This window comes from Sinohyriopsis cumingii, chromosome 16 (assembly GCF_028554795.1).
Source record: "Sinohyriopsis cumingii isolate HCF-2022 chromosome 16, ASM2855479v2, whole genome shotgun sequence".
Taxonomy (NCBI): Eukaryota; Metazoa; Mollusca; class Bivalvia; order Unionida; family Unionidae; genus Sinohyriopsis; species Sinohyriopsis cumingii.
Genome location: NC_142976.1, coordinates 89,290,049 through 89,305,327, shown reverse-complemented (window position 1 = coordinate 89,305,327; position 15,279 = coordinate 89,290,049). Strand labels below are relative to the sequence as shown.

Below are 15,279 nucleotides of genomic sequence, written 5' to 3'. Positions count from 1 at the left end.
CATATAGGTTTTATATGTTGTGAGTATGTTGTAGGAAGTTTTTTTAAATAACATCATATGAGATGATGCCAGTGGAAATGGCAGAAAAGTGTCTGTATTGTTCACCAACTACACCTTGTTCTTACAAAATGTGGCTGTTACACATTCCCATGATGATGTCACTGACAGCCATCAGTGAGGAATGCCCCAACAAGCATAATACAAATTGCTTCCATTGTAATTGTTACAATTCCATTCTGACCACTCCGGTGTCCTAGTGGTTAGAGCGTCCGCCTCAGAAGCGGGAGGTCATGGGTTCAAACCCCAGCCAAGTCATACCAAAGACTTACAAAAATGGTATTAACAGCTACCTCGCTAGACGCTCAGCATTAAGAGGTTAGTGTTAGGACTGATCGGCCTGGTGTCAGGATAATGTGACTGGGTGCAACATCATACTACATGTTTGCAGCATGATGCCCCAGTGCTATACATCACTATAAACTGCCACACTGCAGACATCGTAGCAATATGACTGAAAAATTATTCAAGCTACGTTAAAAATCCAATTACACACACACAATTCCATTCTACGATCCAGAACCAACACTAATTCCGTACTACAGTTCTTGCATTTCAATCCAATTTTGCTTTTGAAATGTAGTGCCACTCAATTCATAATGAACCCATTCATTTCAAACACTCGCAAATACTTATTATTCCTGTCTACAACTGAAAAATATCTATATAAAAAAACGTGTAACTGTGTTTTATGCAAGGGCATGGAGATGCACAAAAACTTGCACCTGAAGCTTGAATAAAACCCCGACTGTGGATAAGACTTTACCCATCGATTACCCCAGCTTGGGGATAAATTCCGACCGTGGCGATTTATTATATATCCTATGACTGCTCCAGCTTGAGGGCAAAATCCAAGCACATCCCTAAAAAGATAACAAGTATAGCGGCTCTTTACCTTCTGTAAATGCCACTTGAGCTTCCTGATGCTGTTGTATCTGCCATTTGACAGAATCATGAATGTGGATATATTTCTTAATTGCCTCTAGTTGTTGAGCTAGTTTAGCTGTATGAAATTCCTTTGTGCAGACTCACTCATTATTAATATTACAACAGTGATTTAATTACACATCACCTGTCAGCACACCGATGATAAGTCAGTTATTTTATAACACACCAACAAGCTTGCCCCTTGCACCCCCCCCCCCTTTTTTTTATATTTGGGCACCTGTGGACATGAATCTGCAAGGCTCAAATTGTCATTTTTAATATAAGATCTCAACATTTTTAAGGCCTTAATTTTAAAGACATCCTTAAAACCCCCAAAAGGTTATCAACTGGATCACCAGCCTTCGTTTAGAGTAACAGCAAGTATATATATATATTTAGGTCTAAGGAAACACAATAAAAATGTTTGATTTAACAATGACATATTTGCCTCAGGTCTGTGATCCTGAAGTGAATATTAACTGTCCATTTATTTTCTTGGCTTTTCTTTACTAGGAAATTGATTATAGAGATTTCTGCAATGGTGAAGGCAATGTAAAAATTGGTTACTATAACATACTTTTTACGCCATGTTTGAAAAAATAAATCCAATGGAAAGGTTATAGTCTGAAAATCTTCATTAAATTAAGTTAATATAGGGGAAAAAACTTTAAGAGTTCATAAATATTTTTCAGTGCTGAATAAAGATATAACATAACACTTTCTGCTGTGATTTTAATAGTTTCTGAGAGCATGAAAAATTTCTAGAACTATAATGTATAAATGTTTTCAAAAGATTATATTAATATGAGGGAAAAATCTGTTATGAAATAAACTGACAAGATCTTGTATGAATTCATGTTATCTTTAAATATGATATTTGTGTGAAAATATCTGGAAGAAAAAACAAGATGGTGCCACTCACACATACAATGTGGTTGCCACAGTAGCCATATTAAGAAACTTTTTATCGCTACTTCTGAATGGATAATTGTGTCAGCGTGTCAACATGTGTACAAAATACTTATGTTGATGTCTAGCAGGTCCTGAATGAGAATTATGGTGCTGTACAGACATCCTATAAGGCCACCAATGTGGCCATCCTGAAAATCTTGGTATAACTACTTCTCCTGAATGAATCGTCATATCAGTGAAAGACTTCTTATGTCTAGTTGGACGTAAATGAAAATAGTGCCAATCTAACCTCCAATATGGCTGTTTTAATGGGCATCTGGAAAACCCCTTCCTTGCTACTTCTCCTAGATGGCTGGTCATTTTGACATTGTGCTTTCACTAGATGACCTATTTGATGTCTGGTTGGCCGTAAATGGAACTATGCATATGGTTTTGATGTCTAGTTGGTCCTAAATGTGGTTTTTGCTGCTCATAAACTTCTAATGGTATTATAGTTGGTTCCTTAATGAAACTGCTGTACAAAATTAAAAGGCCTTCTCACTTTCTGTCAAGTTGGATACAATTATCTTTACCAGCTAGGATTTCTTGATCCTCTTTTTTATACATCAACCCTTCGCATATGTAGTTAGCTAAAACAGTATTTTGAACAATTAATTGCCCTCTTGCAAATACAATCCCAATTGCATGCTTTTACCAGTGTGAGAGCTCCTTATATAAGTAGCTAAGTATTCAGTAACTGAATTTCCACATCCACATGCATCAACTCAGAATTAAAAGTTGCAAAACATATACAAATTTGAAAATCTTGAGACATGTGTCACTTTGCATGGTGGGTGTTATGATTTAAATGCAACAAGGAAATTGAATTAGGGTTAATTTCTTTAAGCTGTATTCAATCATGGGGCCCTGGATTATAGAATGGTCTAGGCATACACATCACTAATCAACTCTCACTAGTCCAACCAATGTGTGTATATGAGAAAGCTTGCCAGTAGCGTTATGTGTGTTGATTTCTTCCAATAAATATGTTGGCTGCCATGTAAAGTCTATGATGTCCTGAAAAATGGTGTTAAGCTCCATACAAGCAAGCTAAACAATCAATGATATAATGGAACAGTAGACACCATTTTAGCTAAATATGCCAAGAACTGATTTAGAGACTTGGTTAGTGATGATGACTTAAAATTGGCAAGGGATTAAAAAGATAAAAGAAATGACCTTTCATGGCACTGTAATATAACAAATGAGGAAAAACAAAAGTTTATTGCATTTGAACCTTTTGTTTTTTCACAGTTTCAATTTAAGTCATAAGGCCCCTTATTTTGCCTTACCAAACATATAGCAAGTTATTACCTCAAGCCCTAGCACTAATAATGCCTCACAAGTAAGCAGTCTTTTATGAAGTCTCAGGTCTGAGTATATGTCTAGCAATACTTATGTCCAGTTTGTTTATAAAATTCTTTCTCACATGGTACAGTTTTCAGAGAGACACGATAAATTCAACAAGTGTGGTAATGAAGGGACAGGCATTCTTTATTTATGCACACATCCCAAAGGGACATTGCTATGTTTGAATCAACACTGAACTGAAGAATGGAGCATCAGCTGCATCAATTAAAATATTGTGGCCCACACAAAATACTGCAAGGACTATAATCAATTTATGAGTGCAATGGGCATGAATTACTGTAGCAGACTGGAGGAAGTAATCCGAATTTATTAATATCTTGAAGCTAAATATAGTAAAGTTTTCATCTATAATCTGTGGAATCATTTTTGCACACAGTTTGCAGGATTTGTCTTTGGGTCATCGTTTTTCTTTTTCTTCATCTTTCTAGCTTATGGTATCTTGATAAGTCTTATGGTGCCGTGCAACTGCACTTGATGATTACCACAGCCAGTGACATTGTATCAAATCTTCTGGGATCAGATGATTCAATGCAAATTCCACATAACCTATCACCATCCTCATGTTTGCCATCTGACTTACTAAGTTATTTTGCCTAAATAATAATAAAAACAATCTGGTCTAATGTATTGATAGCGTTCTGAATGACCATAATATATTCTCTGTATCTATCCTAGAAAATCCTGAGTGGATTGCTGTTTGGTTTTAATAAACCAAAGTAATCCAATGAAAGGCATTTTACAGACACAAGTGTCTGTTTCCTGTATGCAGTGATTAAATGATAGTATTATGTCTTTATTTTTTTAAAACTGATGATACATATGATCACCTTCAATGTGCAATATTAGTTATGTTAATTAACGAGTGGGCAATATTTGAATTTCAAAGATAAAAGTGTATGCCATGATCACTTTATTAGGATGATTTGTCAAGTGAGGTTATCTTTTCTGTTTGAATAAATATTGTTAACTAAACTATTTTCGCAAGTTATGACATAAGAATGATTCAAAGAAAGAAAATTCATTAAATTGAACATATAAAATGTAATACTGCAACAGAGTCTAGATGAACTATTTCTTCAGAGACACAATCCAGACTCTGTGGCAGCAAAATTATCAAATAGGACACAACTAAGAGACAATCACATTTTCAGTCACAATGGTTTGACAATTATCAATGGCTTGAATTCATTGACTGTGAAGGCAAAGTGATTTGCAGTTACTGCAAAAAAAGTTCCCAAACTGTCACAGATTTTAAATTCTACCAGTGGACTTGTAAGTGTAACTGACAAATTCAGGATTTAATCAAGCAAGTCTCATGATAGTATTATACCTAATAAAGCAAAATGTAGCACAGTATATTCATGACACTTAGGCCAGCATGTACAAAATATTCCTCAAGTTACAGTTGCTAGCACTCCACTAAGAAATGTCATTTTATAATAAATAAAAATGTAATGGAAAAAAAAATCGATAAAGTGATTGCACTCTTTAACATAGCCTACTACCTAACTCAATAATGAAAATGATTTGGTTCATTATATCTTTGTGTTTTATGGAATAAATGCATACATCTGATTGAATTTTAGGCAAGAGACTGAACTTTTGGGTTAAGTTAAAATGTATGTGGAACAAATGCATTTTCTAAAACTACTTGTATCAGTGTGCATTGTGACTTTTCTTTAAGATAACTCTAAATGGTACTGGGTATATATCATTTTCTTCAACTGCACACTGTTGTCTTCCATTTGATTTGATGACTTACAGCTATACTGTCTACACAGTAGGCCTCAACGTCAGGAAAAATTCTGTATACTTCAGTTACAGCTGAAATAAGTTTTGCATTAGTACCTGAATCAGACAAAAAAGGTTGTGTTCTGGTGTGTGAATAGAAATGGCTAAAAGTAATATAGACAAAAGCCATTAGAGTACACAAGTTACATATGAAAACCACCAATTCACTTGCATGTGTGGCATACAAGTTCAAAGATTTGCTTCATGTTTATTTCTGTACACACATTGTTCAACTCATAAGATATTTTAAGAGCTATTTCTCTATTGTATGCATAATTCATTTACAAATGTGATTAGTGGGCCACACCGAAGGCCATACTATTAGTTCACTTGGCAATATGGTAACGTCAGCTGAAAAGCATAATCATCCATTAAAAGAGCATTATGATATGAACATTAGGTATTTAGGACATATAGATTTTTCTTTTCCAAATGGAGTCCAAGTAATTATTGCCCAATCCAGGTATAATTTTGTACACAAGTAAAGAACAAAATAAGATAAATCTTCATTTATTTGCAATTGACAATACACTTCTTAATGAATATACACTTTTGCATTTATTTTGTATCACTTGAATAAACAATATTTCTTTCAGTTCATTTTAAACTTTTATTTTATATCACTTGAGTAAACAATATCTCTTTCGTTTCATTTAACACTTAGAAACAGGTTCTTCCAGTTACAATAATCAACTCTGGAAACAATAAACAAACTGGAACTTTTGACCTAATTATATTACATTTACTAGGGTTAAAACAATAAATTCCTTAACATAATAAATTAACAGTTCCAGTTAATCAAACACAAAATCACCTTTTATACAGGGTGTGAACTGTTAATATTTACAGGATAAAGCTTATAGTTTCCAAATTGATTGAAGCTTACATGTTGCAGTTGCTGGCACATATCTATTTCCAGCATGGTTTGCATACATTCCACCTTTAATAATTTTGTTACTTCCCTACCCCACCCCATTCAGTAACAAGTATCAAAAATCAGGCTCATTCTAAGGCAAAGTCTGTAACTTGTGTACCACAGTCATCAGAGAGACAAAGATGCAAAACTTTATGATGCCTGTCAAAGGAAGAAAACAGTTTGTTGTTTACCCAAGTTTTGAACCAGTTAACTTGAATTCTCAGACCATCAATTGCTACAGCCCCACTAATTACAATTGTTAGGGAATAATGAGAACTCACCTTCAGTTATCTGTGTATATATATAATTTTAATAACCAAGAATACCGGATGTCTGGGAACATTATAGCATTCAATGGTAACGTCAGAACTGAGATGAGAGAATTAAACAAGCATAGTACATGACATAATATATCCATAAACTATTGACTGGGAAAAATACTACAGAACACCATTTCTGCTGGCAGTAAGATGTTGAACCTATATGTCATAAATATCAGGTTGGACATCTAGGACCAGTAATATTCATAATGGGCAGTACCCACCCCCCACCCCCAGTGAGAAGGGCCTGATTTGTAATCTAAGCCACCCAACCTATCACAGCCTTTATAGTACTTGAAACAAATATTGAGTAATAGTAAAACAAACTCTGAAAGTTATTAAAACCAATTTGTTATATTTCCATAACTCTGCATAGTTAACTGTGCAAGCAGACTTAAACATATCAGTGTATGACAGTTAAATTGAGCTATAGCATCGATTAACAGAAGCTACGAATTCATCAACAAGCAGTGAACAATCATCTTCACAATAAATGTCAAACATTAGCATCCATAAGCTGTCAAGACAAGTTGTTACACTGGATATATAATCATCCATTTATTTCAAACAAGCTGTGAAAAACGAACCTCACGTCCGCTATATGTACGCTGGCCATTGCAAAGGATGCTTTAATAGATTAATGTTTATCGTCGTGTCTTGACAACCATTTTGCGCGCGCACACCGGAAAGTCATGCTATATATTTGTTACTTGTGAACGTATTCGTGGGCAGTACGCTATATATTGTTCCCGTGACCGTATTCACGGGCAGAATGCTATATGTTTGTTCTTCGTGAACGTATTTTTGGGCAGTTACTTTGTCATCTTCAACCTAAAGGTCAAAACTGCCCATGAAATATATATATCTGCCCACGAACCGAAAACATGAATAGGACTATAACATAAGTGTATATACTTATTTTCAACATATACATAATTACTATGTAAGAAATACAACCTATGTATATGTATTTTGATTTGAAATGTAAACTATATCATGTCCTTCCCGTAAACCCACTTTCGGGATGACTGCCCACAACGCACCTAAAACGTGTATATATATATATATATATATATATATATAAGACCAATATATAACATTTTTCTGTCTTTCTGGGAGAGCTGGATTCGGAGGTAGCAGAGAAACTTATTCTAATGTAAGGTGATAAGAAAATGGATTGAATGGAGGAATACAATTCTTAAAAGAGCAAACTTGAACTTGCCATGTCATGTGAATATGCTACAAATAGGACCACCTCCCACCAAAAAAACCTATTGTGATAAACCAACTTTATTGACAGGACTTAACATTTATGGAAATCTTGTCAAACACAGACCTCTTTAGACTGGCAGTCTGCATTTCATGAAGAGTAAAGAAATTTTAATTATAAATAGAAAAAAACATTCCCCAAGAGTGACAATAAGTTTTCACAAAAAGCAGTGGTGGATGGATGGTGCTAAATGAATGCCAACTTCTTTTTTCACATTTTCAAGCAACTACACGCAAACAGGTGTAATCCATACTGCAGTAATTAAGTTAATTAAATTATTCATTGCTAACAACTGGCGTAAATGCGGAGATCTTAAAGAAAATGCCAACTTCTTTTTCCACATGTTTGAATAATCACATTTAATACCACTACTGTAATCTTAAGTAATTAGTTTCTCATGTATTCTTAAGGACTGCTATTAAAGTATATAGTTCTAAAAAATTAGGGATAAGGTGCCTTAACAATGACAATGATTGTAAACTTCTTTTGTTGGAAACAATCCTGACAAAACAGCACCATGGGAACCCCTTGATGCTTGGTGACTTTGACCGTGTGGTCAAAAATTGGATCCAAAACGTTTTGCTGAAAGCCAGTGTTATTATTTATGGTGCTGAATGAATTGTTACAAAATATGTAAAATGTAACTGCAAAGATACAGACAGTGGATATGTACACAGAGATCAGGCCTCAGTTGACCTGAAAACATCTACCCATAAGCCAGTTCAAAGTGGGGTATCTGCACACATGACAAAATAGCACTTTGGAATGACTTGACTGAAATGGGTTTCAAGAAAAAGGGTCTTGTCGTAATAATGGAAGGTTCTCATCTAAAAATCAACACTGTCAATGTAAAAGTAAGAAGTCAAAACTTTAGAACTTATGCTTTTTTTCTTGAGACAAAGTTTATAGAATGTACACTTTTCCCTTCTTTTAATATATTTGGAAACAAATCTAAGTTGCGATTAAACTGCCCAAATATCTTTTTTCAGACAAAAAAAATAAAACCAATAACTGACCTAGTAAAAATGATGCTCCAATCCCCAAGGTACTGATAACAATTGAAATTGCTGTTGCTGTGGTTCTCTGGTGAGGTGGAAACCATTCTGCTGACACCACGGGTGGCCCTCCCATACCAACAGGACCTGCAACTCCATTTAAGAACTGACCTACATGAATCAACCTTGAAAAGAAGTTGAGAAACAATTTCCAGTAAGTATCAACCTTGAAATGAAGTCAGTCAATGATGAAACAATAATACCATCTGCTAATCCATCAAGTTCGTTTTTCTTTACAGGTATACCAACAAGATATATTATAGTTCTATGATTCATGTACTCCACTGCTACACTATTTAAAAAACCTAAATAATACACTAGCACAGAAAAAGCAGGTCATTGTGACCTCCTTCATATGGGTGTAAATAACAGTCCTTAAACTGTTTACACTTTATTGACTTTGATGCTGTCTTGCAGAGTGTCAGAGAAAAAGCATCAAATGTAAAAACAATTGTATAATCAGTGGAGCAGCAAACATTGGCTACCATGATCTGATTTGTTTTTCCTCATTTTTAAAGGCAAAGATGTTACAATATATTCCCTTAACAGTTATAAATCACATTACAGACTGAAAAGCAAACAATAGATCTAAGGTGGTATTAGATGTGAAGACAAGAAAATTGGAGAAAACTATCAACAGCTAAAGGGTGAAGACCTACCCTTGCATATGCAAATGAAATAGGGTCAAATGCTGGGCTCCAGAGGTACAAAATTTGACACAAGACAATCTAGGTCCCCTAAGAAATTAGCAAGAGTGACTGGGTCACAAAGGACAATACTATATAGGGCTTCCACATGTCAGTGAAGGGTTATAATGACATTTCAGACATTACAATGTGAGACATGATAAAATATTCATCATGATTAGAGGATTTTCTGTAAGACTTTATTTTAGATTTCTTCCATATGTATTAAGGTAAAATATTAATGATGTTGTGTTAACTTTTACTGGTACCACATATTTTGTAAGCTACAGATCTCCAATAATAATAACTGAAATACTCTTAACGTCATTTATCTATAGGTAATTTTAACCAGTACTCAAGCTGAAGCCTGTTGTCAAAATATATACAAGACCATTAAATAATGACTTGGATTTATGTATCACATATCCTGCAATTACCACAAAAAAGAATAAGAAAGTTTAAGCATATAAAAAAACAGAATAGGGTTAAAGTCCTATTATGTAGTAAACAAATAATGCCAATGTTTTGTCTTATTTTTGTAATACAATTTTCTTTATTTCTATTTCTTTTTGTGAGTTTTAATGGTCACCCAACATGTTCTATGTACTATAAAGAAAGATCATGTTTATGTAAACTTCAGTAATATTGATTGATTTTCATATCTCTTGTGAAACTACATGTATCTTAAGCGACCACAGCGAACGGATGGACAGGTTAAATGGCAATTACAAATGATTAATACAGACTGACCAGGGTTTTACGTGTTCATGTACTGGGATGCTTTTACTTAGTTCTATTACTGCTGCTATGCTTTTACATTGGAAACATTGATGTCTTGGTCTATTGCTTTGATTTATTCAACTATATTCAAGGGATATCAACATTTTAAAGTGTTTAGTGAGAGTTATAATCATGCCCCCTTATTTCAGTTATGTGAGTTAAGTTGTTTCTTATATGAGCCAATGATCATTCTGGGCCTTACTATGCATCTTGAGCCTGACACCATGCATCCTGGGCCTGACACTGCATCCAGAGTCTGATACTATGCATCTTGTGCCTGACACCATGCATCCTGAGTCAGACAATGCATCCTGAGTCGGGCACCATACATCATGGGCCTGACACTGCATCCAGGGTCTGATACTATGCCTCTTGGGGCCTGACACTATGCATCCTGGATATGACACTATGCATCAAATCTTAATTTTCAGTCTGAAATCTAAACTCAGCTTGATTCATTTCAGTACGTCTCAGTCTGATACTCTAATTGTTTTTACTGAAAATTGGCTTAATAAATTGACTTTAAACAACGAAATTACTGTATTCGATTATTCTGATTCTGTTAGGATAGAAAATTCTTTGGTGGTAGGGGGAGTAATCAGTCCACATCAAAAGTTACATTCCTGCAATTCTACAATCTGATCTTGGTTTATGAGGTTTAGAATGTATTTGCATATACAAAAAATCTAAATGGGAAGAATTGTTGATTGGACATTAATACCATTAAATAGTGAATCATTTGTTTGGGAATGTACTGAATTAAGAATTGAGGGAACCAAGAAAGTAACCAGACTATCTAGTCCTTATGGGAGATTTTTAATTAAACCTCTTGCTCCTAATAATTAAGTACTTTAACTATGCCAGTCTTGTAATCTACAGCAAATTGCAAAAAAATAACAAATTTGCTGAGTATCATGAGACTCTGATTGACATAATAATGGTGTGAGACCCCAATGTTTTATTTAGTGCTGGTGTCCTGGATACATTTCATTCAAGTGGAGTCAGTCACCATTGTCCAATATATGCTACAATACTTACTGCTCCAAAATTCAAGTACTATAAAAGAGTGATATGGTTATATGATCAGGGCGATTAAACGTTTAATTTCACTTTGGTCTGCAGTCTGTTTTATGGGAGGAAATACTTGACACAAACAACATTAATGGTAGCATTAACAAGCCTAATTTGGGATGCAATAAGTAAAACTGTGCTACAAAAGACACTTTTATGCTAAAAATTTGCCCTTGATGCACAATGAAACAAGAAAATGTATTAGAGAAAGAAACTGGATTTACAATGAAGCAAAACATACAAAACACCTTGTCATTGGTTTATACATCGCCATGAAAAGAAATAGAATTATTAGTGAAATATGTGAGTCAAAATATTTTCATAATCAATGGTTAACTAAAAAAATAAAATTTCCTCAGGCCACTCCAAGGTACACAGGAATGACATTAAAAGAAATCTTGGGGAAGTCTAAGATGAATTTTTTTGATTCATTCATTGTAACAGAGGGTAAGAAAGAATACATATATATATATATATATATATATATATATATATATATATATATATATATATATACACACTGGCTTAAGTCAATCAAAGGCATGTCACCCCGGCTTATTGCATACTAAGCTACCTGAAGGAATTGCAAGTTGATTCAAGTATTCAGTGTATCGCATATTAAAATTCCTTCTGAACCCATAACATCTACTGACTCTTGGAAACTAACAAATGCAGCCCGTCAACAATAAAATATTGAAGAACAAATGTTTAAAATTATTACTTTTTTGTATTTCATCCAAGGTATTTGAAAAATGTGTCTAAGCAGCTCTGAATAAATATTTTGCTCAACATAATCTGATTGCTGATCTTGTCTCAGAAAACTGTAGTGTGCAAGAAAAAGAACCCATGTGGAAAAATAAATCTGGAAGCTATGAGAATAGAAATAGGTACTAACAAGAAAACATTTTGGACACTACTATATGAGGAAACTGGGTGGGACAGCCTGAATTCTCCATGTTAGAAGCATATATTTACTGTAGTATAATTTACTTTCGTGCAACTCAATAACATGGTTTTATAAAAAAAAAATATGGCATTTTCATGGATACTTAAATTTGTGGTTTTCCAAAGTCTGCATATTCATTTGTATTTAATTTTGTGGTTAACCTCTGCAGGTATCCAACAAAAAAAATACAAAAAGAATGAAACTATGCTTATACAAACAGCAGCCACATGAGTGTTTAAAACAACACTACTACATGTATGAGCAAAAGTCAAAGACCTAACAAGTTCAACACTCATAAGTTCTAGTCCAAATGAATAACACCAATGGAAGCTGATGCAGCCAACAGCACTTAAACAATACTACCACCTCTAGGAGCACAAATAAAACAGCTGTAAAGATTTCACCATGTTTTTGTCTGGACGCTCAACAACAAAGGAGGCCGTTGCCACCAAAGTGTGAAGATGCTAACTAAATTGAAATACATTGGAATAACTCCTATGCTGGTGCTTCATGTACGGACAAACTTCAGCCACTAGACTTCACAATAAATAAAGAGTACAAAGAAGAATTAACACCACACTTCCACAACTGGTAAACTAACAGGTCATGGAAGTCACCACGGAAAGGGTAGGTGTTACTGCAGACAATCAGTGCAGTGTGTCAGTGAACCACACCTCACTAATCAAGCCAATTCAAGTTGAATGCATAACTGAACTTGCACGACAATGAGTGAAATATCGGGTCTAAGTATTGGTGGTTCTGAGAAAGCTGGACTTTTTAATCCTGCAATTTGGGGATTGTTTATCTAAGAAGCATGAGATCTGAATGAAACGCTACTGACTCTGACACAGTGACTTTGAATGCATGGATAAAAAGAAAGGTGGTTAAAGGAGGAATTAAAATCTTTCAACAACAGTTATACTAGAATCAAGGATCAATTAGAATAGGTATTTAAAATAAGTTTCATATACTAGTATTTTTTATTATTCTTTCTTTCATTTTCAGTAGTACTAGTGTTTGAATACCTTATGCCTTTTCTCATTTCTCTCTATTCTTACTTAGCTCACACATCAGTTTAAGGCAGTTCATGGATATTATAGCTAGTGGACACTTTATCGATAGGTATGCATTGAAACAATATCAAATGCTTTATAATTCTTTTTCAAAGGTTTAAATAAAACAAACTTGTACAAATGCTGATAGTTCATTACCAGATTAGAGTATTGATGTAGCTTTATCAACTAACAGCTTTGTTAATATCCAGTTGCAAAACACAGTAAGAAAAAGTGTGTGCATTGGGGTAATCATCGTATGTGACCAATTTTTTGCTGGCTCTTTAAATTCGTGGTTCGGGGCAACAACCACAACCATGAAAACTGGTTCTCCATGAAAATTTCTGACACTACAGTATTGAATTGTTTAAACTTTATCAAGGTCTTATTCCAAACTAGTGACAATACAAAATATAAAATCCTGTTTTTAAACAATGAGACCTACACCACTTATCACAATTGCTATATGTCGCCTTCATCTAAAGTCAGTAGACAAATACTGCTTGAAATCTATGTATTAGGGGAGAGAGTTTTACTAAGCTTCCAGCTTTCTACTCAATCCCCAGATATTGCACTGTTTTGAATTATATGACTTCTGTGATGTTTTTTTTAAATAAATATAATTTAAACTAAGGTTAGCCATTATAATTTTATGTGATTTTTCCTCATACTGTGAGATATCACAGGTATGGAATTAACTGCCTTGTGATTTTTCTTCACTTGTGAGATATCACAAATACGTAATTTAATTGTAATTTTTCCGTAGTCTGTGAGATATCACAGGTACTTAATTTATTAAGTTGTCCTTACTCTGTGAGATGTTACATGTAATTATGTGTGATTATTCTCCACTCTGTGGTATATCACACGTAAATAATAACAACTAATATAGGAATATAATTAAGCAGAACTGAATCTTACCAAGTTGCTGTTGTTGGATCAGCAGGAATACAGCGTAAACCAGTTCCCAAGGCAATCAGAAAGCTCGTGCACAATGTAGCCCATCGGATACCTGCAATTTGTAGAGATGCCAAATAAAGGAATTTGCTGAATTCTTTTAACGTTAATAGAAAACTGCTGCAAAAGAAGCATAGTGACCAACAAGTGAAATAACTCTTGTCACAAATATGATAAATTTATTCAATTTGCAATAATTTCATTTAGCTAAAAAACTGTGACTGATGATAGTACTATATGGGGTTTAATTTCCACTATTATCATGATCAATCAGTATTCTGCAAATAGTATGCATGACTGTCTTTATTTATTGTAAGAAAGCATCAATATAACACCTAGTATCCCATGGGCAGAAGACAGTATCCCCCTTTCCTCCCAAGTTTTGGGAAAAAAACATCCTCCAAACTTTGGGGAAAAAAACAATTTCAAAGAAACAAAGAAAAACACCAGATCTAAGTAACAGAAAAGAGCGAAAACCAACAAGTTCTGAAAAATTCACCTGGAATACAAAGTGAAAATTTTGACTAGAATTAATATAATGCAGAATTTTGCATCATTTTCATATGAACTCTTTCATTACTCAAAGTATAGTGGCATACATTTTTAAAAAGGTGCCTTCTCTGGGTACCATGTATGTACAAGTGCAACAATACATACATACACCTTCACATCCTTTCATCCTCTTATCTCTTCTTTTATGTACCTGTTCAAGAAATTTAGCATCTTTGCATTTATCTTTTGTAGTACTACATGTTTAGGGCTTGTTACACTTATAAGAAAGGATGTGGAAAGGGAGAACCTGTGCTTCAATATATGTAAGTAACCCAGGGCTGATAAAATTTCCTTTTCAACCACCAGAACAAGTGGCTTCAGAAAATTCACTTGTCCCACCTGCATTTTCCTCTTTCCCAAAATTTAAATCTTTTGACTAGGTTCGACAAGATTTATGTATTTGAATCAACATGAAAAACAAAAGAAACAATGAACAACATATTTATTTCTTCAAAGGGTTTAATTCTATAGTTTCTGTCACTATCAAATTATCTAATGCTAACTCTTTCTTGCTCCAATTATGGTAGCATCAGAAATTCCACCAGCAAGAATAGAAGAAATTTACTGGAATTTAGGC

At 34.1% G+C, this 15,279-nt stretch overlaps 1 protein-coding gene across 2 annotated transcripts in view; it reads right to left on the bottom strand.

Moving 5' to 3' along the window:
* The window catches only part of LOC149780968 (solute carrier family 49 member 4 homolog), a 136,367-nt gene that overhangs the window by 99,325 nt on the left and 21,763 nt on the right, over positions 1-15,279 (bottom strand). For both annotated transcript variants that reach the window (XM_089938083.1, XM_089938081.1), the window contains exons 5-6: positions 14,115-14,205; positions 8,620-8,783 (exon numbers count right to left, since the gene is read on the bottom strand). In XM_089938083.1, coding sequence (XP_089794209.1) covers positions 8,620-8,783; positions 14,115-14,205 — 255 coding nt within the window. The remainder of the gene's footprint in view (positions 1-8,619; positions 8,784-14,114; positions 14,206-15,279) is intronic.